The sequence below is a fragment of the Erinaceus europaeus genome, chromosome 5, assembly GCF_950295315.1.
Source record: "Erinaceus europaeus chromosome 5, mEriEur2.1, whole genome shotgun sequence".
NCBI lineage: Eukaryota > Metazoa > Chordata > Mammalia > Eulipotyphla > Erinaceidae > Erinaceus > Erinaceus europaeus.
The window spans coordinates 115,236,786-115,260,657 of NC_080166.1; the positions used below are offsets into that span (position 1 = coordinate 115,236,786).

The following is a 23,872-nucleotide window of genomic DNA, read 5'->3' on the forward strand; positions in this document are numbered from 1 at the left end:
ATTTGATTAGACTTTCTCACATTCTTTTTTTTTTCTCTGTGATTTATTTTTAGTTCAAGAACTTTCTACTACAAATTATCTCTGGTCTGTGGAGTCATGTCACTTGTGTACTGCTGTGATTGTGTGACCTCTGTAGAACAGCTTAATGGAAAATCTGATTGTTCTGGCTGGTTCACATTTGAAAGCATTATATCAAACTCCTTTGAGTAATTAGCACTGCATCCTAACAAAGGGTTAGTTGATGGTTTATAATAAAAGATTAGGCAAGAGAAAGTCATCTAGAAGGCAAGAGAGATAGCCTTCATAAGGTCATTTTTATTCATAATTATGAGACAGCTTCCAAGTTATGAGTCAAACATTTGCATTTCTGGTGCAAAACATTACTATCAAGTAACTAGAATTCAATGACAGCGTCTACTGGATTAACATAAATGAGTGCTAATAATGGTCTATTCATACACATATATAGAAATTTTGAAAGGGTATGTGCAGGTGATTAACCAAGGTCACGCTCAATCTTTCATTATAATTCTGTTTACTCAACCCCTGACTTAATGATGAATGAGCCCATTTAGAACAAACTTTTGTGTCCTTCCAGGTAGATAAAGACTGCATATTATCTCCAAACTGCTTACATTCAATGCTTTAAGCTCAGCCTCTTGTCCTGACATCAACTATCGCTATCTCTTTCACTAACCTTTATTTTTTAAGTTTACCTGATTGTTTTGGTTAGAAAAGGATCTCACATTTACTCTATAGTAACTTTCCAATGTGTACTACAATATTACTAACTATAACCACCATGTAGTATGTCACATTCTCAAAACTTATTTATTTTTATTTATTTATTTTTAATATTTATTTATTCATTCCCTTTTGTTGCCCTTGTTTTATTGTAGTAATTATTATTGATGTCATCATTGTTGGATAGGACAGAGAGTAATGGAGAGAGATGGGGAAGACAGAGAGGGGGAGAGAAAGAGAGACACCTGCAGACCTGCTTCACCTCACCACCTGTGAAGCGACTCCCCTGCAGGTGCCAAAACTTATTTATTTTATGAGTATGAGTGTGACTTTGTATGATGATAACTAGACTTACTGTGATAAAGACCCTAAAGTATGTATCCATGTGAGCTATTTTTATCTGTTCTCAATTTTTTTAAAAAAAGAAATTGACAGGAATCGAGTTAGAGACTACGGGTATTGCAGCTTAAGTCTAAAATGTGGCAACTCTTTTTGAGGAAGAACTATTATTTTAAATTCTGTCTTGAGTGTCCAGTGGTATTTTAACATTAGTGATCCTTATGACCACATTTACCCAATTTTGGAGAAAATTATATGACACTGTATAAGAAATTTGAATTGAGGGCTGCCAAAAGAGCTTTCTTGGATAGTGTGTATATGCACGACCTAACTCCATTGAAGGAAGTTCTGATGCTCTGATCTCTTTCACTCTCTCTTCTTGCCTCTCTCTAAAAGAAAAACAGTCTTAAATTTAAAGGGGGAATTTTATGCATTGGGTGTTAAACATGTAATTTTAGAAAGAGACTTGAAAAAGTTCCTTCTGTTGCTCTTACTTACAAAGGAGAAATCTGACAGATTTCAAGGACCAGCCTAACATATATTTTACCAGTGGTACCAGGATGAGATTCATGGTTTGAGAAGCATCATAGTTCAGTGGCCTTTTCATTATTGCATATCATCTTCCTTCAGTTAATTCTTTTGAAAAACATTGCCATCATTCTTGCCTTTTAAATTAGTGCAAACTGTGTGTAATGATGGAATCAATGGGTTGCTCTGTTTTTGAAATATTGCAAATGCCCTTAGTCTAACCTTTATAGCAAAAAAAAAAAAAAAAAAATGCTAGTTAGCAAGTAATTCTGACAAACACCTAGATCAAAATATTTTATGCCTTCACTCTAAAATATATAATAATAGGTTACCTACATACACAATCAAGAAAGGTATATATTCAAGGGGCTGGGAAGTGGCGCACCTGGTTGAGTGCACACATTATAGTGTACAAAGACCCAGGCTCAGGCCCTTGCCCCTCATCTGCAGGGCTGAAGCTTCACAAGTAGTGAAGCAGTACTGTATAACTCCCTCCTCCCTGTCTCCCTCCCCCCTCCCTCTATCTCTATTTCTATCTCTATCTCTATCACCTTAACCCCTTTCAAATTTTCTCAGTCATAGAAATAACAAAAAAGAGAAAAACATCAAGGAAAAAATAATGGCCACCAGAAGGAGGAGATTCATTGTGCAATAGCTAAGCCCCCATTGATAACCTGGTGACAAAATTATAAAACAGTTAAAATAATAAAAATAAAAAATCACTGATCTTCATGCTGATAGTCTATAGACTTGTGCTCTCCCTCTCTTTTTTGAGAAGCTGAGAAGGCTATGTAGGAGAAAGTATTTCAGCTTTTGTTTGTGTGCTTGCTTATTTATTTATTGATTGATTGATTTTTTATAGAGACAGACAGATATCTAGAGAAGAGGGTGAGATAGAGAGGGAGAGAGAAAGTGAGACACCCACAACATTGCTTCACTGCTCACTAAGTTCTCCCTCTGCAGTTGGGGCCTGAGGGCTTGAACCTAGATCTTTGCACAAGATAGCATGGCACTCAAGTAGAAATGCCACCTCCTAGCCCCCTGAGAAAGTACTTCTGAACTGGTGTTTGGGATGCCTAAAGGGGTAAACAGAGGTAAAGGTATTCATTTGCTAAGGCTGTCAGATAACTTTACAAAGTAATACAAACACAAATATTTCATGTGAGATACTCCTGGTAAAAATCATTTGTTGTTTATCTAATTTTTAAAAAATATTTATTTATTTATTTCCTTTTTGTTGCCCTTGTTTTTATTGTTGTTGTAGTTATTATTATTGTCGATGTCGTCGTTGTTGGATAGGACAGAGAGAAATGGAGAGAGGAGGGGAAGACAGAGAGGGGGAAAGAAAGACAGACACCTGCAGCGAAGCAACTCCCCTGCAGGTGGGGATCCGGGGGCTTGAACCGGGATGCTTACGCCGGTCCTTGCACTTTGTGCCACGTGCGCTTAACCCACTGCACTACTGCTCAACTCCCATTTATCTAAAATTTAAAATTAACCAGAAAGTCTGCACTTTTATTTGCTGAGCCTGGCAGGCTTTTCCCTTTACAAGTCTCCAGGGCACCCTGAGTCCTATCCCCTGATGGTCCCCACGTGGGCATATGCACACTGATGGGAAAGGGTGGGTTGTAAAGGGGTTACCAATGAGGAATATTGGAAAGATCTCCCTGATGGTTCTCTAGTTGGAGACTAAAAGCTCCTAGTTCACTAGGTCCCAGGAACACTCACGAAATGGTTGGTTTTGTTTAAGGCCTTTTGTGTTTATATTGCTCTGTCCAGCACCAAGCATAGAGCCCACAACACAGCAGAGGTACAATAAATAAATGTTTACTAAACATGGGGTTCTCAAAGGTTTTTGTTAAAGTTGGTGTTTTGCTGCTAAAAATAGTAAGGAGGAAACAGAGACAAAATTGTTCCTTCATAAACCTTTGTTATATATAATTTTCAAAAGCTCATAGGGTAAGACAGAGTTGCTCACAATGCCATCTGATTGGGTGCTAGCTCAGCATCTATTAAATGGGATGTGCTCAAATATTTGTTGGGTAAATGAGTGAATGCTAATTATAATATCTGAGTATAAAGGGGGCAGGCAGGTTATTTCATAGAAATAACCATTTCCTGTGGTCCAGGAGGTGGTGCAGTGGATAAAGCATTGGATTCTCAAGCATGAGGTCCTGAGTTCAATCCCTGGCAGCACGTGTACCAGAGCGATGTCTGGTTCTTTTTCCTTCTATCTTCATGAATAAATAAATAAAATCTTTTTTTAAAAAAGTATCACTGTTTATTCATCAGTTCAACTTAAAAAGAAAGAAAGAAAGAAAGAAAAGAAAGAAAGGAAAGAAAGAAAGAAAGAAAGAAAGAAAGAAAGAAAGAAAGAAAGAAAGAAAGAAGGAAAGAACATTTACATAAAAGAGCTTTTCTACATTATAGAGGCTGGGTCAGGGTGATGGAGTAGGCTGATTGGATGCTCTTCTGCTTAGGGCATATTCAGGGATAGAACTGGTAGGGGGCTTTGAGGAAATGGGGACAGAGATTACTCACAGGGTTTGTTCCCCTAAAATAAGAAGTGCTTGCAGTCGGGGAGCAAACTAGGACTTGAGGGGTATAAAACAATGATGGGAGGAGGAAGTAGAAGGAAACCTCAAACCCTGTTATCAGAGAGAGGAGGAGAGTCCTTCCAGCTACTGGAACCTTTAAGCACTTCCCGCAAATGACCATGTATCTAAAAAGAGCAGATCTGAACTGACATGCATTAGTTAGGAACTATCCACAGCATGAGAGATGACTAAATTCTTAAATTCACACGGAACAACAAATCTTCTCAAATGTAGTTTAATTTGAAAACCTTATCACGTTCTACTAAATTATTTGATGCTGGCAGCAAAAAATAGTGTGAAACTACCAATGTGTCTTCTCTTTCTCCTCCAGAAAAGAATCTTTCCTAATTGGTCTCCATTATGCAATTAAGTAAAGTCACCTTAGATTGATAGTGCTCATGGTCATTTCACCTTGGGATCTTTATCCCAGCAGGACAAAAGTTAGAACAGGAATTTAAAAATACAACATTCGAGATAATAGACATAAATTATAAAGTACTTTCTAAGTATCTAAAGCAAGTTTCATTGTTATTTTTAGTAGGTAAAATTGCCTTTTCTCTCTTTTCTTTTTTTAAAAATATATTTTATTTGTTTCAGTTTAATGAGAAAGAGAGAGAAAGGCAGAGAGAGACATAATCGAGACATAGATCAGAACACTGTTCAACTCTTATTTAAAGTGGTACGGATTGAATCTAGAGTTTTGAAGCTTCAGGCATAAGGCATGAAAATCATTTTTCCCCCTCTTTGAAAGTCTTTTTGCATAACAATTATGTTGTCTCCCTCTCCCCCCTTTCTGTTTTTTTTAAGAGTATTCACATTTCAGAAGTGATCATTTTAATTTTTTTCTCTGTTGCAATTAGACAGAACTTAGACTGAATTTAATTGCAACCAGCATGTGTGTGGCAATCATTAACTGTTTAAGCAAAGAACTGCCTTCAGGTTTCAAAAGTTCAGCTTGAAATTTTTACCCATATTTATGCTTTATTAAAAATAAATTGAAAGAAGATCTAGAAACAGCTGGAAATAGACGTTTATATGTCTGACATACATTTTGTAAAATAAAAATAGTAGAAAGTCATTTGGACTATGATGTAACACATTTCTGACCAGATAGGAATTGTGCTTTTCTATTCTTTCTTTCCCCTATCCTATCCTATCCTATCCTACCCTACCCTACCCTACCCTACCCTACCCTACCCTACCCTACCCTACCCTACCCTACCCTACCCTACCCTACCCTACCCTACCCTACTCTATTCTATTCTATTCTATTCTATTCTATTCTATTCTATTCTATTCTATTCTATTCTATTCTATTCTCTCTCCCTTCCTTTCTTTTTCTTCCTCCCTCCCTCCTTCTTCCTTCCTCCCACCTTTCTTTCCTCTCCTTTCTCCCTTCCTCTCCTTCCTTCCTTCCATCTTTCCTTCCTTCCTTCCTTCCTCTCATGTTAGATAGAGATAGAGAGGCAAAGAGATCACAGTACCCAAGTTTCCTTCAGTACAGTGGAGGCTGGGCTCAAAGCTAGGGAGTGCGCACTGTCCAAGTGATATATTTCACCAATGTGCTTCTCCTTTTTTTCTTGATATATTATTATGTAATAACATAAGTGTTAATGTTTCCATTTATCATTTAGAAATACTCTTATTTTAATATATTTTAACGTAAATTTGGACTACTACTTAGGCTGTATTCTTTTACAGAACACAGCTACGCATCTAACATGACCTCTAAAAATCTTTCATAAAAATAAATTTTTAACTTGAATCCAAAAGGTTGGCCTTCATAATAGTTCATTTTTGAACCTTCAGTAATAAGCTCCTTTCAGTAGATGTTGATATAATATCCAGCCTATCAAATGAAATCAGTGTTCAATGCTTATGAAAGGCCTAGAACTGTGTAAATGTGCTGTTTTATAAGGCATTAATCCAGAGATCCAACAATATGTACAGTGCAGTTTATCTTGACAAGTAAATCAACTCATTGCTAAGTGAAATGGCCAAACAATACTATCCTTGTTATTGAACTGCAGGTGTTTAAAAAGCTAAGAGAACCAAAACTTCACAGCATCATGTGACAGAACTGAATGGTGGTGAAGGAAGAAAAGCTGGGTTAGTTGGTTAGACAGGTGTTTAGAAACTTTAAAGAGGAAAGTAGAAATCTAAATTCAAAAGCAGCTACCTTGGCTAGGTTTTTATGATGTTGCCTGAAATAACAGAAGAGCTAAAGTTAGGAATATAAAGATTAAGATAGTCATGTCTAAGAAATCTTGTTTTGGAAGAGAGGAATACAAGTTTCTGAGATAACTCGTCTCTAAGAGTTCATTGTGTTCAGATTGCTTACTGGGAAATCTGTAAATCTAAGACAAACATATTATCAGCTTCAGAAATATTTATTAAATCTTGTTAGTGTCTTTGACAGAGTTCTGTCTTCTGTCTTTCTTACAGTAGCTAATGAAATTTTGGGAAATAATATTTTCAAATATTTCAAGAATTATATCCAAGTGATATAAATATATAGGTCAAAGGTACATTTACTTAACTAATTATAGTATTTTGTATCTATGATCCTGGAAATAAAGAAAAGGTTATATAAGCTTTCTGAGAAGTCTCTAACTAGTGATATTAAGAAAATACTACAGAAGTCTGGGGAAGAGGAGGAAGAGAGGGGTAGAGAAGGTGTTGGAGTCCTGCTGCATGATGGAAGAAGTGGACATGCATTGAGTGTGAGGGGGAGATGGAAATAGTGTCCATATGTCAATAACTACGCCAAACCATTAAGCCCTCAGTAAAGTTACTTTTTAAAACTTAAAAATGAAAGAAAGCACTTGCTTAAAATAAAGCATATGTGTTTGTCTGTTTGTATATGTTTTTGCCAGCAGGGTCATTGTTGGGGCTTGATGCCTGCACAATTCCACCATTCCTGGAAGCCATTTCTTTCCTTTATTTTGTTTGATCCCTTATAATTTAATATTTATTTATTTATTTATTTTTAGAGAGAACTACAGCACCTTTCCACTGTTCGTGAAACTTCTCTCCTATAGGTGGGGAGTGGGGACTTGAACCCAGGTCCTTACACATGGAAACATGTGCATTCTACTGGCTGAGTCAGCACCCAGTGCAAACAGGTAAATCTTATGGCATGACAATGAAGTATTAATGAAAATATTGTTGTAAAACCACATGGATGTGGCCAAAATAAATCATATAAAAATGAAACCACCAAATTTGGGGAGAAAAACAGAATGGATTTGTGAAACTGCATAATTAATGTCTCTATTAAAAATGATTGATTTCAAATTTCACCAAGGAAAGTATACTGAGCAGAGAGAAATAGAACAAAGTGTTTTCTTGACTAGCAAAGAATTTATAGTTCATATGTGAGGGTTTCAGAGAGCATGATATATTCTCCACAGCATTGAAAGCTTGTATTTTGTATTTAGTTTACTCATGATTCATCATCTACAAAGCCCCTTTGATGAAATACATGACATTTCTTCTGCTAGATAATCTTGTGTTCAGTTTTGGCTGCTATTACCTACAGGTCAAGTGTTGTGGGAGGTGGGGCAGAGGGAGGAGAGTCTCAAATCTGGTATCCTTAACTTCCTTCTCCAACCCTGACTGTTGTACTGTATCATATGCAGCAGCCTGAGTTTTCCTAGCTTACTCCAGAGTCCATTTTTTTAGTTCTTTTGTGTTCAGTAAGTCCATCAAGGGAGTAAAGCTGTTCCTCTGAGTGCTTGGTAAAATGCAAAGTCAGTGAGACAGAAGTGAGTGCAGGCAGGAAAACTGCTAGTTTATCTATTTTCTCTGTGAAGCCTCTCCACTAATTAGCTGGAAGAGGAAAGGAAATGGAAGAATATGTGTATGACTGCTGTGAGGTACCTTGAAATGGCAAATTCAAGGGGACAGAAAGCAGTGTAGAGGTTATCAGGGACTGGGAATAGGAGGAAAGGCAGGGTTATTTATTGTTTATGGGGTAGCTAATATTGATGGGGTTTTTTTGTTTGTTTTGTGGGAGATGAAGAAAAAGTGTGGGGTGTAGATAACAGTAATGTTTATACATTACTAATATGATACTGAATTTTATACTTAGAGTTAAAATGATATACATTATGTATACCTTACCACAAAATATATATATATTTTAAAAGAGTTCATGGAGCAGTCTGGGAGATGGTGCATTGGAGAAAACATGTGTTCTCAAGCACAAGGTCCTGAATTCAGTCATCAATAACACATGTACCTGAGCATTGTCTGCTTCTGCGTCCGCCTATCATTCTTATTAACAAATAAATAATCTATCTTTTTAAAGCCTGGTGAAATAATTCACTTGGATAATGTGTGTAACCCTGGGTTAAGCCTAGCCCCCACAGAACTAAAGGAAGCTTCAGTGCTATGGTCTTCTATTCTCTCTGCCTCTGCTTTCTCTGTCTAAAAATTTTTAAATAAGTAAACAGATAAAACATGGCTTGGTGGTGGAAGAGTTTTGAACTAGTCACTGTGGAGAACAGGAATAAAATCTAGTTAGCGACATAGTGGACATTTTTGCTGGCTACCCTTACCTCATCAGCTTCATGTCACCAGTTATCAAGATTTGGATTTCAGCAATATCTGCGGTGGCCTGGAAGAGGGGTTTTACCACACAGGCATGGAATAACTAGACACTAAAATAACTGTGTGTGTGTCATGAGAAAGTGGTTGAAAAGCTGGCTCAAGGAGATTAATCCAAGGTTTAGAAAGGATTGAAGCTAAGGAGAGAAGCTGATTAAATAAAGCAAAAGCAAAGATCCTAAGAGAAGGTGAGGAATGCTGGAAGGGTATATGATAGCACAGAAACTGAGATAAAGTTCAAGATTTTGGAAGCCAAGAAGTATGGGTGGTAGCTTAGCCCAGGGTGTGTCTATAGGAGTAGGAAGGTCAAGAGGAGTTGAAGACAAAAGTTCCTGTAAATGTGAGTTCAAAAGAACTAAATTCTCCAAAAGATACAGGGTAGATGCATGAGACATTTATAATTTCCAATCCTGGCATAAATGTTCTTAGCAAATGATATAGTCATTGAGTGCCTTCATTACATCAGATACTGCTCTAAGTGCTGGGACTCTGAGTCCAGGAGAAGAGACGATTCCCTGATCCCTGGATATTACAAACTAGTGAAGGTGCAAGTTATGCAATGAAAGGAATCAAACATTACCATGGAATGTAATTTGAATCAAATAAAGTGAGTTTTGATTACAGGAAGAAGAGTAAAAGGAGTATAGGTGGTCAACAGAGGCTTTGTAAGAGGAATCAAAGTCTTGTACCTTTCATGTTGAGAACTAATAGTCAGAGAAATCAAATTCAAGAATTATTTTTCTATATCAAGTGCTAGCAGTGGTTTCAGGTACAGAGAAAGCAAAGACAAATAAAATGATGGCTCCAGTCACACAAATAGGACAAAGCCATCAATGGAATTAAAGAAAGAACTCCTGAGGCTTCAAAGAAGAAATTGCATTTTTAGTTTTCCTCAACTATATATCAGGAACTATAATTTAAAATTATGCCTGTGAAATATTTGTATTAAACATTAATTATGCAGAAATATATTAATGACAATAAATGGGTAAACACTTATCATACCCATTTTAGCGATGCTGAGGGCTGAAGAACATCACTTATAGATATAAAATCCACTTTCTATTTCCTTCACCTGCTCAGCTACTATACAAACTACTACATGAAGGCTGTTTCCCAGTACATGTCAAATAGTCATCATTTGCTTTACGAACAATGATATTAACATAAGAAAAGTGCTCCCAGTGTATGTTCGAAGGTCTCTCAAATGTACTGAAGTCTTTAACTACTCTATATCTACAGGCAATTAAAGCAAAAGGAACAAATCTTAATGGTCAATTTGCCTATCTCAATCTAATGAAATAAACCTGCATGGTAATTTAAATTTGCTAGAGTCTATGAAGCAGACAGGTTAGAATGCCACAGAGTATCTAAAGTGGAAGTTTAAAAAAGATGATACTAATCACATGAAATGTCTTCAGTCCAGTAGCCTGTGAGTGCAATCAGAGATTTATGACACACTCACTTAGGGTTTCCCATTTGCTAATGATGGTTCTCTAAACTGGGCATGAAAATAATAGAAAAGCATCACAGTATTTATGAAGTTACAAGAGTCCAGACACTTAGTTGTCAACGTCAGGAAGATACTAAACATAACCAAAATTATTGATCTGTAGTACAGAGATAACACTAAATTTTGCTTCCAAGAAAGACCAAGATCCTCAAGTTACTATGTACAAAGACCCGAGTTTGAGCCACTGGTCTTTACCTGTAGGGAGGAAGCTTCACAAGCTGTGGAGCAGGCTACAGGTGTCTTTCTTTCTCACTCCTTTTTTCTTCCCATCTCTTGCCCTGTTTCTGTCTCTATTATAATTTTTAAAAAATGTAATAATGGCTTCTGGGAGCAGTAGATGTTGTGCAAGCACTCAGCCCCAGTGACTGCTGTTGTGGGGGAAAAAAATCCAAGTTCAACAAGTTTACTTAACTGAACAAAACCTAGAAAGCAATCCAACAATATTTCAAAACAGGCAGGTTCCAAGCACAGAATGGGGTGCTAAGAGACACCTAGTGGGAGGCATAGATTGGTGACTCTAAGCTAAAGAACCAGCATTAAAACTTGGCTTCTCTAGAACTTTCAGCAACATTTTTTTTTTTAAAGAAAGGATTAATTAACAAAACCATAGGGTAGGAGGGGTACAATTCCACACAATTCCCACCACCTAATCTCCATTTCCCACCCCCTCCCCTGATAGCTTTCCCATTCTCTATCCCTCTGGGAGCATGGACCCAGGGTCATTGTGGGTTGTAGAAGGTGGAAGGTCTAGCTTCTGTAATTGCTTCCCCGCTGAACATGGGCGTTGACTGGTCAGTCCATACTCCCAGTCTTCCTCTCTCTTTCCCTATTAGGGTGGGTCTCTGGGGAAGCAGAGCTCCAGGACACATTGGTGGGGTCTTACGTCTAGGGAAGGCTGGCCAGCATCCTGATGACATCTGGAACCTGATGACTGAAAAAAGAGTTAACGTACGAAGCCAAACAAATTGTTGAGCAATCATGGACCCAAAGCTTAGAATACTGGAGAGGAAGTGTTAGGGGGGTACTCACTGCAAACTCTAGTGTACTTCTGCTTTCAGGTATATATTTTGCAGTAGTTTACGGATACATGTGAACATATGCTCTCTCTCACAGAAACTGGTGTATATATAGGTTTTGGGACTTTGTTAGAAAGTGAACCATCTGAGATGAAATTAGAGTATACTATAAAAGGAAAAGTCTCACCCGAGTAATGAAGTTGAAGGGTTGTCATTCCACACGTGAAGTCTCTGGACACAGCAACATTTTTTATGAGGACAAAAACAATGAAGTTCCACTTCAAAATCCCCAAGAGAAGCACAAAATGTACCTTAAAGAGAGCCTGAAAGAATTGTTGCAACATCACTTCTCTCTTGGGGGAGGGAGAAGCAGGGAAAGTGTTCCAGTGAGCTTTTTACCTCCAGTCTTACAGTGAAAGAAAATGGATCAATGCAGGGAAGGCAATTTCTTATAATGAAACTCAAAAAAGACAGTATGAAATAAAGGAAAATACCCATCAGCTTCTCCTAATAGAATTGCTGGTCTGGGACAGGAACTGAATTTTTTTTTTTAATATACACATATTTTTTTTTTATTTAAGAAAGATGACATTAACAAAACCATAGAATAAGAGGGGTACAATTCTGCACAATTCCCATAACCCGATCTCCACATCCCACCCCCTCCCCTGATAGCCTTCCCATTCTCTATCTCTCTGGGAGTATGGATCCAGGGTCATTGTGGGTTAATATACACATATTTTATTGGAGAAATAATGGCTTGCAGGACAGTTGTTGACACGTGACAGAAGCTCTTACCTTCCTGTGATAGGTGGCTGCACCCCACGCCAACCACTAACCCAAGTCCTTCTGAATCACCTTCACTGTATACCTAACAACCTCTTCCTCAATCTCTTCCTAGGCCAGTATCCTTTCCTTTGCTGCAATACAGCACTCTTCTAGTCCAGGCTTCACTGTCTGCCTTATCTTCCCTTGTTTCTCTTTTTTTAAATTTTTTAAAAATTTATTTATAAAATGAAAACACTGACAAGACCATAGGATAAGGGGGGTACAATTCCCACCACCAGAACTCTGTATCCTATTTCCTTCCCTTATAGCTTTCCTATTCTTTAACCCTCTGGAATTATGGACCCAGGATCATTATGGGGTGCAGTTGATGGAAGGTCTGGCTTCTGTAATTGCTTCCCTGCTGAACATGGGCATTGATAGGTTGATCCATACTCCCAGCCTGTCTCTCTTTTTCCCTAGTAGATAGAACAGAGCTCTGGGGAAGCGGACTCCAGGATACAATGGTGGGGTCGTCTGCCCAGCTTCTCTTGTTTTTTAAGTGTCATCTACAGGATCATCCAGTATTCATTTTTCTCCTCCTGTCTTATCTCACGTAACATGATCCCTTCAAGTCCCAGCCAAGATGTAGATAAGGAAAATATTTCTTCATTTCTGACAGCTGAGTAGCCTTCCATTGTGTATACATACTACAACTTCCTTTTTTTGCATCCAGGGTTCTCACTGGGGCTTGGCCCTGGCACCTAGCAGACATTTTTGTCTATTTTATTTGATAGGATATTAGAAAGAAATTGAGAAGGGAAGGGGAGACCGACAGAGAGAAAGATAGACACTTGAAGAACTTCTTACTGCTTGTGAAGCATCCCCCCTGAAGTTGGGAAGCCGGGGGCTTGAACCCAGATCCTTGCGAGGGTCCTTGTGCTTCATGCAATATGCACTTACCCGGGTGTGCCACTACCTAGGCCCCTGTACCACAACTTTCTTTTTTTTTAAATTTTTTATTTAAGAAAGGATTAATGAACAAAAACATAAGGTAGGAGGGGTACAACTCCACACAATTCCCACCACCCAATCTCCATAACCCACCCCCTCCCATGATAGCTTTCCCATTCTCTAGCCCTCTGGGAGCATGGACCCAGGGTCTTTGAGGGTTGCAGAAGGTAGAAGGTCTGGCTTCTGTAATTGCTTCCCCGCTGAACATGGGCGTTGACTGGTCGGTCCATACTCCCAGTCTGCTTCTCTCTTTCCCTAGTAAGGTGTGTCTCTGGGGAAGCTGAGCTCCAGGACACATTGGTGGGGTCTTCAATCCAGGGAAGCCTGGCCAGCATCCTGGTGGCATCTGAAACCTGGTGATTGAAAAGAGAGTTAACATACGAAGCCAAACAATTTGTTGAGCAATCATGGATCCCAAGCTTGGAATAGTGGAGAGGAAGTGTTAGGGAGGTACTCACTGCAAACTCTAGTGTACTACTGCTTTCAGGTATATATTTTGCAGTAGTTTATGGATACGTGTGAACATAAGCTCTCTCTCACAGAAACTGGTGTATATCTAGGTTATGGGACTTTGTTAGAAAGTGAACTACCTGAGATGAAATTAGAGTGTACTATAAAAGGAAAGGTCTCACCCGAGTAATGAAGCTGAAGGGTTGTTATTCCACAGGTGAAGTCTCTGGACACAGTCTGAGGTGAAGCATGTTGAGGTGGCAATCGTTGCGTTGGTTAGGTTGTGATCGGCGGATGCAATATTATTTGGTTTGGATTGGGAGATGCATACGGGAAAGTGGGCCCTATCCAAGGGTTCCAGGACTGGGGGAAGTAGGGGCTCTATAGTGGAGATGTGAGGTTCCTGCTGTCTTAGGGTTCAAAAAGACAATCGATAGTTAATGTTATCATCACATTATTTGTTAATTGGGTTAACTTTGAAAAGTCCCTTGGTTATGGTTTGCTGTACAGTATCCAGTATCTTGTATATAGCTGTGCTATTGGATGCTTCTAATCTACTTGGTCTAGGCTTTTGAGAGAGTCTGCATATCAAATATACAGCCTATATATTAAAAGGATTCAGTTTGTGTTTTGAGAAACTTTGAGACATACAATTGATTTTCCCCCTCTCATATTAATTAACTATTGATTTATATGTCTACATTTTGCTAGGAGTGTACATAAACACCATTCCCACCACCAAAGGACTGTGACCCATCCCTCCTGCCCACTCCCACCCCCCACTGGCCCAGGAAGCTGCATGTCTACCCCTCACCACTGGGTTTTTACTTTGGTGCCCTACTTACAATTTGATCAGGTCCTGCTTTTAGTTTCCCTTTCAGATCTTCTTAATCCACTTCTGCCACAACTTTCTTAATCACTTAGTCTGTCCACTGCGCTAGTTCCAGGTTTAGGCTTCTACAAACTGCTTTTTTGAACACAAGTGTTCATAGATCTTTGTGGATGGGGTTTTGCATTCTTTGGATAGGCTGTATAGTTAAATAGATTTGTATAGTTATGTAGAATAAAGTAAAAAGCAGGAAAAAAAAAACCACATACATATTTCCATTTTCCATAGTTGTTTATTATGGTAGGGTCAGTAATTTCAGAAAATAGAATTAGATACTCAATATTATGCAAGTTTTTGAAGATTTATTTATTTTATATGAAGTAGAGAAAAAGAAAAAGAAAGGAAGCCAGAGTACTACTCTGGGATGTGTGGTGTTGGGGATTATACCTTGAGACTTAGACATATAAGTCCCACACTCTGCCCGTGGACTATTTCACCAGCTGCCAAAAATCATACAAATTTTATGATGATTTATGGTGTATATGTCTAACATGACTTTATGTATTTATTTAAAACTATACACACATGTATTTGCTTTCATAAGAGAGAGATAGTGAAAGGAGGGAGAGAGAGAAAGGAAGGGAGAGACCATAGTCTAATGCTAAGTGAAACAATTTAAAAATTGGTATTAAAGTTATTAAATTTTTTTAAATATGCAAAGAAAATTGGGAAGAAAAATTTCAGTTGTTGCCAACACACATTCTAGTAATATACAAGGGATTTTAATGTTTCTTTTTATAATATTCTGTGTTTAAAACAGTATAATAATCCATTTGCATTATTTGAATGTTTTAAATTATTCAGCTTCATAGGAGAGTGGCAGTGACATCACAGAATCATTAAAATGTGCTTTTATGTGGCCTGGGAAGCAGCACAGTGGATAAAGCATTAAATTCTCAAGTATGAGGTCCCAAGTTTGATCCTGCCAGAGTGATGCTTTGGTTCTCTTTCTTCTCCTTTCTCTTATAAATAAATAGATCTTTAAGAATATACATTTGTCCTAAGGAATAGGCTATGGTAATAACATTATTTAAAACTCTAGTGGCAGTGGGGGCAGGCTATGGTTCACCTGGTTAAATACACATATTACCATGAGCAAAGACCCAGGTTCAAGTCCTGACTCCTCATCTATAGGGAGACCACTTCCCCAGAGGTGAAGCAAGCCTACAGGTGTCTTTCTTTCTCTCCCTCTCTATTTCCCTCTACCCTCTCAATTTCTCTCCGTCTAAGTAAATAAATAAACAAACAAACAAATAAACTAAGGAGAAATGGCTGCCAGGAGCAATGGTTTCATAGTGTCTGCACCAAGCTCCAGTGATAATAACCCTGCTAACAATATCCATTTAGTTATTATATGATCCTACTGTGCACTGCTCACAGTAGGAAATGGCATGGTAGAATCAGAAGTAAAAGTACTAATTCCAGCTGGAGTCACTCAGGTTTGGTGGAGACACTGAGAAGAAAACAACTGTTGTTTTGTGATAAGTCCTTGTTCTGTGATAAGTCCACCTAGAGATATGACACCTTGGTACTTAAGAACTCAGAAGAGGAGGAGTAGTTCAACCACTTGAATTTGTGGAAGTCTTTCAGGACATCTGAATTAAATGTTTAAGGATGAGTAAAGGAAAAAAAAAAGAGGAAGAGTGTTTAAGTAGAAGGAATAAGGACATAGAATTAAGTGAAAACAATTGCTTTCTAAGATGAATTTCATTCTGCTGAAACACAGGAAAGAAGAAAATGGAATTAACCAATTACTTCAGAAATGAAGATGCAAGAGGAAGATCAAAGACAAAGATAATGTGGAAAAGATTAAAGCAATATAAGGAATTTGGCAGGAGTTTAGAATGTTTTTAGATTTTTTTCCCTTGGATGTAAGATGGGTAATACCATAAGTGTTTAACAGAAAAAAGAGATAGAAGAGCATGTTTAGAGAGGAAATTTTAGAAATGCCATCAGGAAATTATATATGGCACTGAACTATAATCACCAATTTATTCTACAAGGCTGTTTTTGTTCTTTTTGTTTTGTTTTTGTTTTTATAACATAAGTGCCAGAGACTGTTCTAGCTGCTGAGGCTGCACTGATGAACCAAATAGATAAGGCTTCTGTTCTTACATTGCTTAGAATATACTTGCCTTGGAGACTGACCACCAACAATCAAGAAAACACATGGAAGTGTTAATAGTATGAGGGAAAGTTAGGGTGTCACGAGAGAGAGTGGAGTGCTTAGATTGGGTGTCAGGAAAGGTCCCCTTAGACTCAGGAAAGATTTTTGTTAGGTTGGCCTAACAAATAGTATTGATAGTAACATTGATTGATTCTTGTGTATGTGTCCATGGATTATTTTGCATAGTTCACAATACAAGACTATAAGTAGATCACTGTTCAGGAGCAGAAACATTTCCAGAGTTAAACCTGACCCTGCTTCCAGCCATACTTTTAAAAATAAGTACTTTATTTTTTAAACTGTTAATTACTTGGTTTTTTTTAATTATTTAAAATTTTATAAGATAATAGGGGTATAACTCTATGCCATTCCCACCAGCATTGTTCTGTGCCTTCATCTCCCTTCAATGGGAACTGCCATAGTTCTTCCAAGGTCATAGATATGGGTTGATTATCTGTATACTTTCCCCCATTAGTACTCATTTCTATGTCCCTGACTTTACTTTTTTTTTTTTTTTTTTTTTTTGCCTACTGGGTTATTGCTGGGGCTTGGTGCCTGCAATACAACTCCACTGCTCTGCTCCTGGTGGCCTTTTTTTTTTTTTTTTTTTTTTTTTATTTTACTGGATAGGACAAAGAGTAGTTGAGAGGGCAAGTGGGAGGTAGTGAGGGGAGAGAGACAGAGAGATACCTGCAGACCTGCTTCCCTGCTTGTAAAGGGACCTTCCTATAGGTGGGGATCCTGGGGCTCAAACTGGTATCCTTGGGCAGGTTCTTGCGCTTTGTACTGTGTGCATTTAATCCAATCGCCACTGCCCAATCCGCCCCCTCCTTACTTCCTTTCTAAGTTATACCTACACCTATTACTACTTCTGAGTGACTGTCCTTCCTTTTTCCTCTTCCTGTTCAAATAAGAGATGTTTTCCAAATTCTCCTTCTTCTCATTGATGTTACACAAAGATTTCTGGTGACAAATGTTCCATGTTCCAGTGGCACTGGAGTTCAGAACCCTCTGGTCATCTTCCCTTAGAATTTCTCTCCTTTGGGAGTATAGACCAAAATTCTTTTGGGAGCGAGGGGTAGAAGGAAAGAGTTTAAATAGAAGTACTTTCTTGAGAGGTGAAGGGTGTGACCAAAGTTGAAGCCAAGAGTGACTGAAAGGGTACGTTACCCAGAGATCAAAGCATAAGGGAAAAAGAAGGAGTTCAGAACGGAATCTCACGAAATGCCAACATTGCAGGGTATGGAACTAAGTCTACCATAACCATATGGGGCATGGTATAAAAAGTGAGAAACCCAGAGGAGATGTCAGCTACGTGGCAAGGCTGTGTCATGAGGAAGTCATTGGTCAGCAATGTCCCATCATCCACATGCCCCAGAAAGGACAATTGGAAGTGACCTTATATTTAGCAACCAGATAACCACTGATGACCTTGATGAGACTACTTTTGATGAAGTAGTGAGGGAGCTCAGATCACAGTGTTAATAAAGCATGATTTCTTTTCCAAGCGATACAGGGTAAAGATAGCAGTGTTTCATTATGATTGTTGGTGTTTTGATTTTTATTTGACTTCAAGAAGAGTAACTTGATGGTTGAGCCTTTAGAGCAGAGGGATTGAGGGTATAAGAAATTGAGAAAAATGCTGTGTAGCATTTCTAGTCCTTGGAGGAACTAGAAAGGGTGGTTGGTAAGTGGAGCACAGGCCAAAGGCTAGGTCTTGAATAGGAAGAGAGATGATACCTTTACCATTGTGTTAAGAGGGAAAGGAACAAGCAGGAAATAGTAGCAGTAAGCAACTGCATGATTTCTTTCTTTTCTTTCTTTCTTTCTTTCTTTCTTTCTTCCTTCCTTCCTTCCTTCCTTCCTTCCTCCCTCTCTTCCTTCCTTCCTCGCTCCTTCCTATTTTTTTTTCCCCCTGAAGTAGAAGGTATTATCTTCTGCTTTGGGTAGAGTACCCAGAGGGGAGGAAAAAAATTCTACTTAAAGTTCAATTTTGAGTTAGGGCTTATGGGTGTGGCTGCTGTTTATAGGTGTATATGAAAGATCCCGAGTAGTTCCTAAATTCCTATTGTATTTGAAACCCTTGGTATTAGTAGCAGTTGCAGCTACACAGCTGTGATTTCTTCCAGCAGGACTAGCAGCCAGGCCAGGCAAGCAGCACCTGTTCTGGGAAGATTACTTAATCTTTCATCTGACTTTCTTTGGACAATCCTGAATGCATAGGCCCTCCAATAGCCGAAGCGAAACAAATATGCAATGTTAGATTTTATCTTTAAATTAGTCACTTAAAGAAAATTGCTAATCCATGATATCCGAATTAAAAAAAAAAAGCAGTACAACAGAAAGGGTAGTGGGGTCTAAGATATTTGGACTTGTGATCACAAATATATTGGGAATGTCCCTCATGCTGTTCTATAGCTGTGAATATAATATTACAATCAACACCTCTGTTTGATTCAATTAGATCCTTTTTCCAAAAAGATTTATAAAACAGATTTCCTGGCAATGAAATCATGAAACATTTTGTTGTTAGAGTGCACAGCAGTCACTGTAAGATAACACAGATCTTATTCTTTACCACTACTAGCCAGTTACTACTATGTGCATACAAAACAGACGATGTAATCAAATGGGTGTTTGGCATGATTCCAGAAAGCAATCTGGATTAGTCTGTAACTGGCTGTCATAGTCTCAGGTCCATTATCTAATCCATGACTTATTGCTTCATAACTGACAATTTCAAAGGTTTAGCAGGATGACATGAAAAGCTCAATCATTAAATTCCAGCTTATTCTTAAGTGTGTTTCACTAATATTTAAGACAGCAAAATAAAAGTAACAAAGTAAGATATTACTGTTTATACCATCATTTCTCCCCTCCACTCTTAGTTTCTACTAAGAATATAAAGGGGTTGAAGGAATAGCTACAAAAAGTATAGAATTGTCCAAGGAATACTTCAGGTAGTTACTTATTTCTGTTCCTTAAATCAGTAGCAATTTATATGATAGAAAGGGTGTTGGGAGACCTGGGAGCAGCCTGCAGTGGTTATGCAAAAGACTTTTTCTGCCTGAGGCTTCAGGGGTCCCAGCTTCAATAGGCCACCATCCTAAACCAGAACTGAACAGTGCTCTGATTGAAACAAACAACAACAAAATAATAAAATAATAAAAATAAAATAAAATAACAACAACGAAAAACATACATTTAAATTTCTAATTTTTGCGTCTTATTTGGCAGTCTGATACTAAAACAACTAAGGAGAAATGAGAGTCAAGCAATGTTATGGTTTAAAGAATTCTGTAAAGGGGCTGGGGAGATAGCATAATGGCTATGCAAAAGACCTTCAGTCCTTTGGCCCCAGGGTTCCTGATGCTATCCCCCAGCACTATCATAAACCATAGCAGAGCCATGCTCTGGTTAAAAAAAAGAAAGACAGACAGACAGAAAGAAAAAAGAATCTAGCAATTTTCTTTTGAAAAGTTCTAGTTCCTCTCACCAAACCTGAGATAAGGACATTAATCACATTATTTCATGGTTAAAATATGTCAAATGTTGTCTTAATTTCTCTGAGATCCTTTAAGAGATCCTTTAGGAGAAAATCTTGGTAATAGGATGGCATTCTGAGGCCAGAGCTAATAGTGTGTTCACCTTAGGCTGGAGGTTTGGGGTTTGAACTTCACCTTCTCAGGCATTTCTTAAAGGGCCAGTGAATTTCCTTTCCCTGCAGGAATCCAAATTAATTTCTAATTATAAATCTATGTTATTAGCCAAAATTTTAATATTTCCCTCATATTATCCACTTTTAAAGTTGCATTTGAATCTTAACGCTTTACCAGAGTAATGTATTTTATGTAGAATCCTCAGGGACAGACCCTAATGCTTATAATTTACTTCCTATGCAATGAATATATTGATATTTTGACTTTCTATATCATTTTAACTTGACTGTAGGACGCAGTCAAATAATGCTTTGATGAAACCAAGACAGATTTACATAGAGGACAAGGGCTCCAACATTGAGCTCCCCAAGAATGTTAGCTGATTTCAAGTGACCTGAATTTAGAAACCTCGGGTGCGGCATATTTTGCAATTTTTGTCGTTGTGCTGGTGGAGGTTTCTGGCACTTAAAAAATTCAAAGTATTAAGAAATAGGAGGACTATAGAACAGCCCCAGGATTGTGAATAAAATGGAAAAGCGGGGTGAAAAAGCCCTTAAGTGGGCGCCTTCAGGGTCAGGCGGCTGGTTTAAAGCGGGGATGGGAAATGAGGGTGAGAAAGCTTGCTGGGGCTAGGAGTGGGGCGCTCCACAGTCCGGGAGAGAGGGGGGAGGGACGGAAGGAAGGGGAGCGGAGGAGCGCGGGGCGAGGGCCGGGAGAGGAGGGAAAGTGGGAAAGGAGTAGCGAGGAGACCTAGCGCAGACATTCCCTCTTGGCCCCGCGCGCTGGGCGCCCACGCATCCCGGCCGACGCGCCCCGGAGCCCCGAGCGCTGAAGGGTGGCGCACTCATGGGGCATCCGCGGCGGGTCCCCACAGCCCGGCGGGAAGCCCGGCTTCGGCGCCTGGGGTCACCGGGGGTCTGAGCTGCCGGTCGGTATGAGGACGGATCAAAAATGAGCAGCAAACGGAAACCTTTGCAGAGGCAGCTCAGGCGGTCCATCAGCGAACAGTTGCGGGACTCCACTACCAGAGCCTGGGAGCTGCTGTGGAAAAACGTCCGGGAAAGACGGCTGGCAGGTCGGTGGTGGCCACGAGACTCGGGGAGCCCTGGGTTGGGGTGGCACCCTCCGCGTCCCCGCCGGGGCCCATCGGGCCACCGCAGCTTCTGGCTCAGCACACAGGCTTTCGGAGCCTGGGCTGGGGCCTGAGTGGGCAGCCCGCACCACCCTCGGGGTGGGCCCCTAGCTTCCAGCGACAGGGCTTCCCGCCCGCCTGGCTGACAGCTCAGCGGAGCGCCGCGTGGTGGGGGTAGCTGGATGGAGGTGACCTGGCCAATTGGTCTGTGTCAGGTCGCTTCTTAGCCCGGCTGCTCCCTGCTCCTCCGACGTCCACCCAGCCCCAGCGAATGAATGAGTGCCCAGCCTAAGCGACCCTTTCTGAGAGCTACCTGTTTCCCAACTTCTCCTGTCCACGTGGGACACGTTTATGGAGTGTGTGGGAAGCAGAGCCAGGCAAGGCAAGGGGACATAAAACTCAGGGACTACTCAGGCGTTTTGGGAGGATTTAAGGAAAGAATCAATGGATTGTTGATGCAAGTAGATCGCTGCCTGGACCCCCAGTCCTGTTGTGGATCAAGCTCTCTTGGGACACCCCCCTCCCCCCCGCCCCCCCCCCCCCCCGCCATCTTCCCTTTTGGAATCTATTGCCCATGAATCCAAGTAAGAGAAGAGGTGGCCACTTGCAGCTTAGGGATCCCTAAGAATCCCTGCTTAGGTTAGAATGCCAGCCCCTTCCCTCACATTTCCTCCAGCCTCCAAGTTGTGATCTTAATTCTGAGCCTGTTCTTTAGAGCCCTTTCACTGTGGGCCACCAGTGCAGTGAATGGTCCAAGCTTCTCAGAACCCTTAGGGGGAGATTTAGGTCTCACAACGTAGGCTCCAGTATGGGAAAATTACTACGACATAGCACAATTCCATGGCAGTGTGGGGTTTAGGGTCATTTCCCCCAAGTGTTAGCAGCTTGGAAGATGCTTCAGGAATTGTGGGAAATGTGGTTGGATAGGCTTCTTGTGGGGGTAACTTGTCCACCCAGCAATATCTTCAGAATTCACCAGTGACCACAGGAGTGGAAGACAGTGCTAGAAAAAGGGAGGAAGCCTGAGCAGAGGGATGGGATGACCAGGGGGAGAAGGAAGATAGAACCTTATCTAGGTTCCACCCCACCCCTCAGTTTAGAAGTGCAGAAGTAATTTTCTAGATGTCTGTCTTTATACAGATGCAATCACATCTGAATATAAGCATTCTGGATTAGATACCCACAGAGAATGGATCTTGAACATTAGGCCTATATCAGCACAACCAGTCAAATTAGAAGCAAGGGTTACAGATACTTCCAACATTGTGTAGTTTGCATAAAATATCCAGCCCAATTTTTCTCTCTGACCTAATGGCCTCGTTTAGTAAACACCCAAGAAATAAACAAATTTTTCAGTCTGGACCTAGGATTAAGTTGTGGTAGCCCAGTTGTTTTGACTGCTCATTTTAAAAGATCTGTATGTGTACTACAAGCCTCAATTAATAACAGTTAATTACTTGCCTCATTAATACACTAGATTGTATAATCTACATGAGCGATGGCATTAGAGAAATTTTTGTGGTCTAGTAAACTGTTGTTGCTTCATAACTTCAGAATGCTTTCTGCAAATGTCTCTTTCATAGCTTCTGTTATTTAAGTTTGTTAAGTTTGTTAAATCAATGGATTCTTAGGAAACAAGAAGTCTTTCCAGGAGGTTTGCCAAGGCTGTGCTGGGTTTTTATAGAAGCTGAGGCCAAAGATGACTGCAGTCCTGTCTTTTTCAAAAAGAGATCTGAAAAGGAAGGGAGTATGATGTAAAGACTTAAGACAATTAAGAACATCCAGGAAAGTAATTTATTCACATGAAGTTTAGACTTAGCAGTTCAGTTAAAATAGAGAGAAACAGTTTTGATTCTTGGAAGTAAACTATACATAGAGACTTTTTAAGATCATAAATATACAGAAATGAAGGTTGAAAGTGGTTTTAGAATAGTTAGTCTAAGAGTTCTCCTGGAGCAGTGCGATTATTTTTAAAAATAGCTGTATGAGGTTTTAAAACTGTTCAATCAGAATATTAATATCTACTTACCCATAATCTGCTTACCATTTTACTAACAGTAAATGCCAGCAGGTTATTCAACTGGGACCAAACAATCCTCTTGTGAAGCAAGCAGACTTCAGCTTCTGCTTCTTTAAGCAAGCTGGGATGCTTGCCACAAAACCAAGCCAACTCCATGAAGGAGCTTTTAGATGCAAATTGATTTTCTTGGGTTTTCTTGCTAAGGTAGCTGAAATATGGAATTTTGGCTATGAGACACTGAAATACTTCAGTTATTAATGTTGGCATTAGTTCTAGTGAAAGTGTTCTGCATTTGTGAAAGTGTTCTGTATATGGTTCAGTTCAAAACATCAGACTTACAACAGCATGCGTGTACCCCAAGAAAACTTACATAATGCCAATGAATGATACAAATCACTGACATTTTTAAAATGTTAAGGTTTTTCCTA

General features: G+C 39.4%; 1 protein-coding gene and 1 long non-coding RNA gene across 5 annotated transcripts in view; one reads left to right on the plus strand and one right to left on the minus strand.

Annotated features, from left to right (window-relative positions):
- The window catches only part of LOC132538640 (uncharacterized), a 915,711-nt gene that overhangs the window by 395,019 nt on the left and 496,820 nt on the right, over window positions 1-23,872 (minus strand). The window lies entirely within an intron of this gene.
- Window positions 1-23,872, plus strand: part of STARD13 (StAR related lipid transfer domain containing 13) — a 576,918-nt gene that overhangs the window by 262,450 nt on the left and 290,596 nt on the right. Inside the window, exon 1 of one of the 4 annotated variants that reach the window (XM_016186926.2) lies at window positions 21,215-21,367. The exons of 2 other annotated variants lie outside the window; for them this stretch is intronic. In XM_016186926.2, the coding sequence (XP_016042412.2) occupies window positions 21,244-21,367 (124 nt within the window). In that variant the 5' untranslated portion in view covers window positions 21,215-21,243. Of the gene's footprint in view, window positions 1-21,214; window positions 21,368-23,872 lie in introns of those variants that run through there. One more of the 4 variants, XM_060191637.1, reaches the window with a different exon arrangement.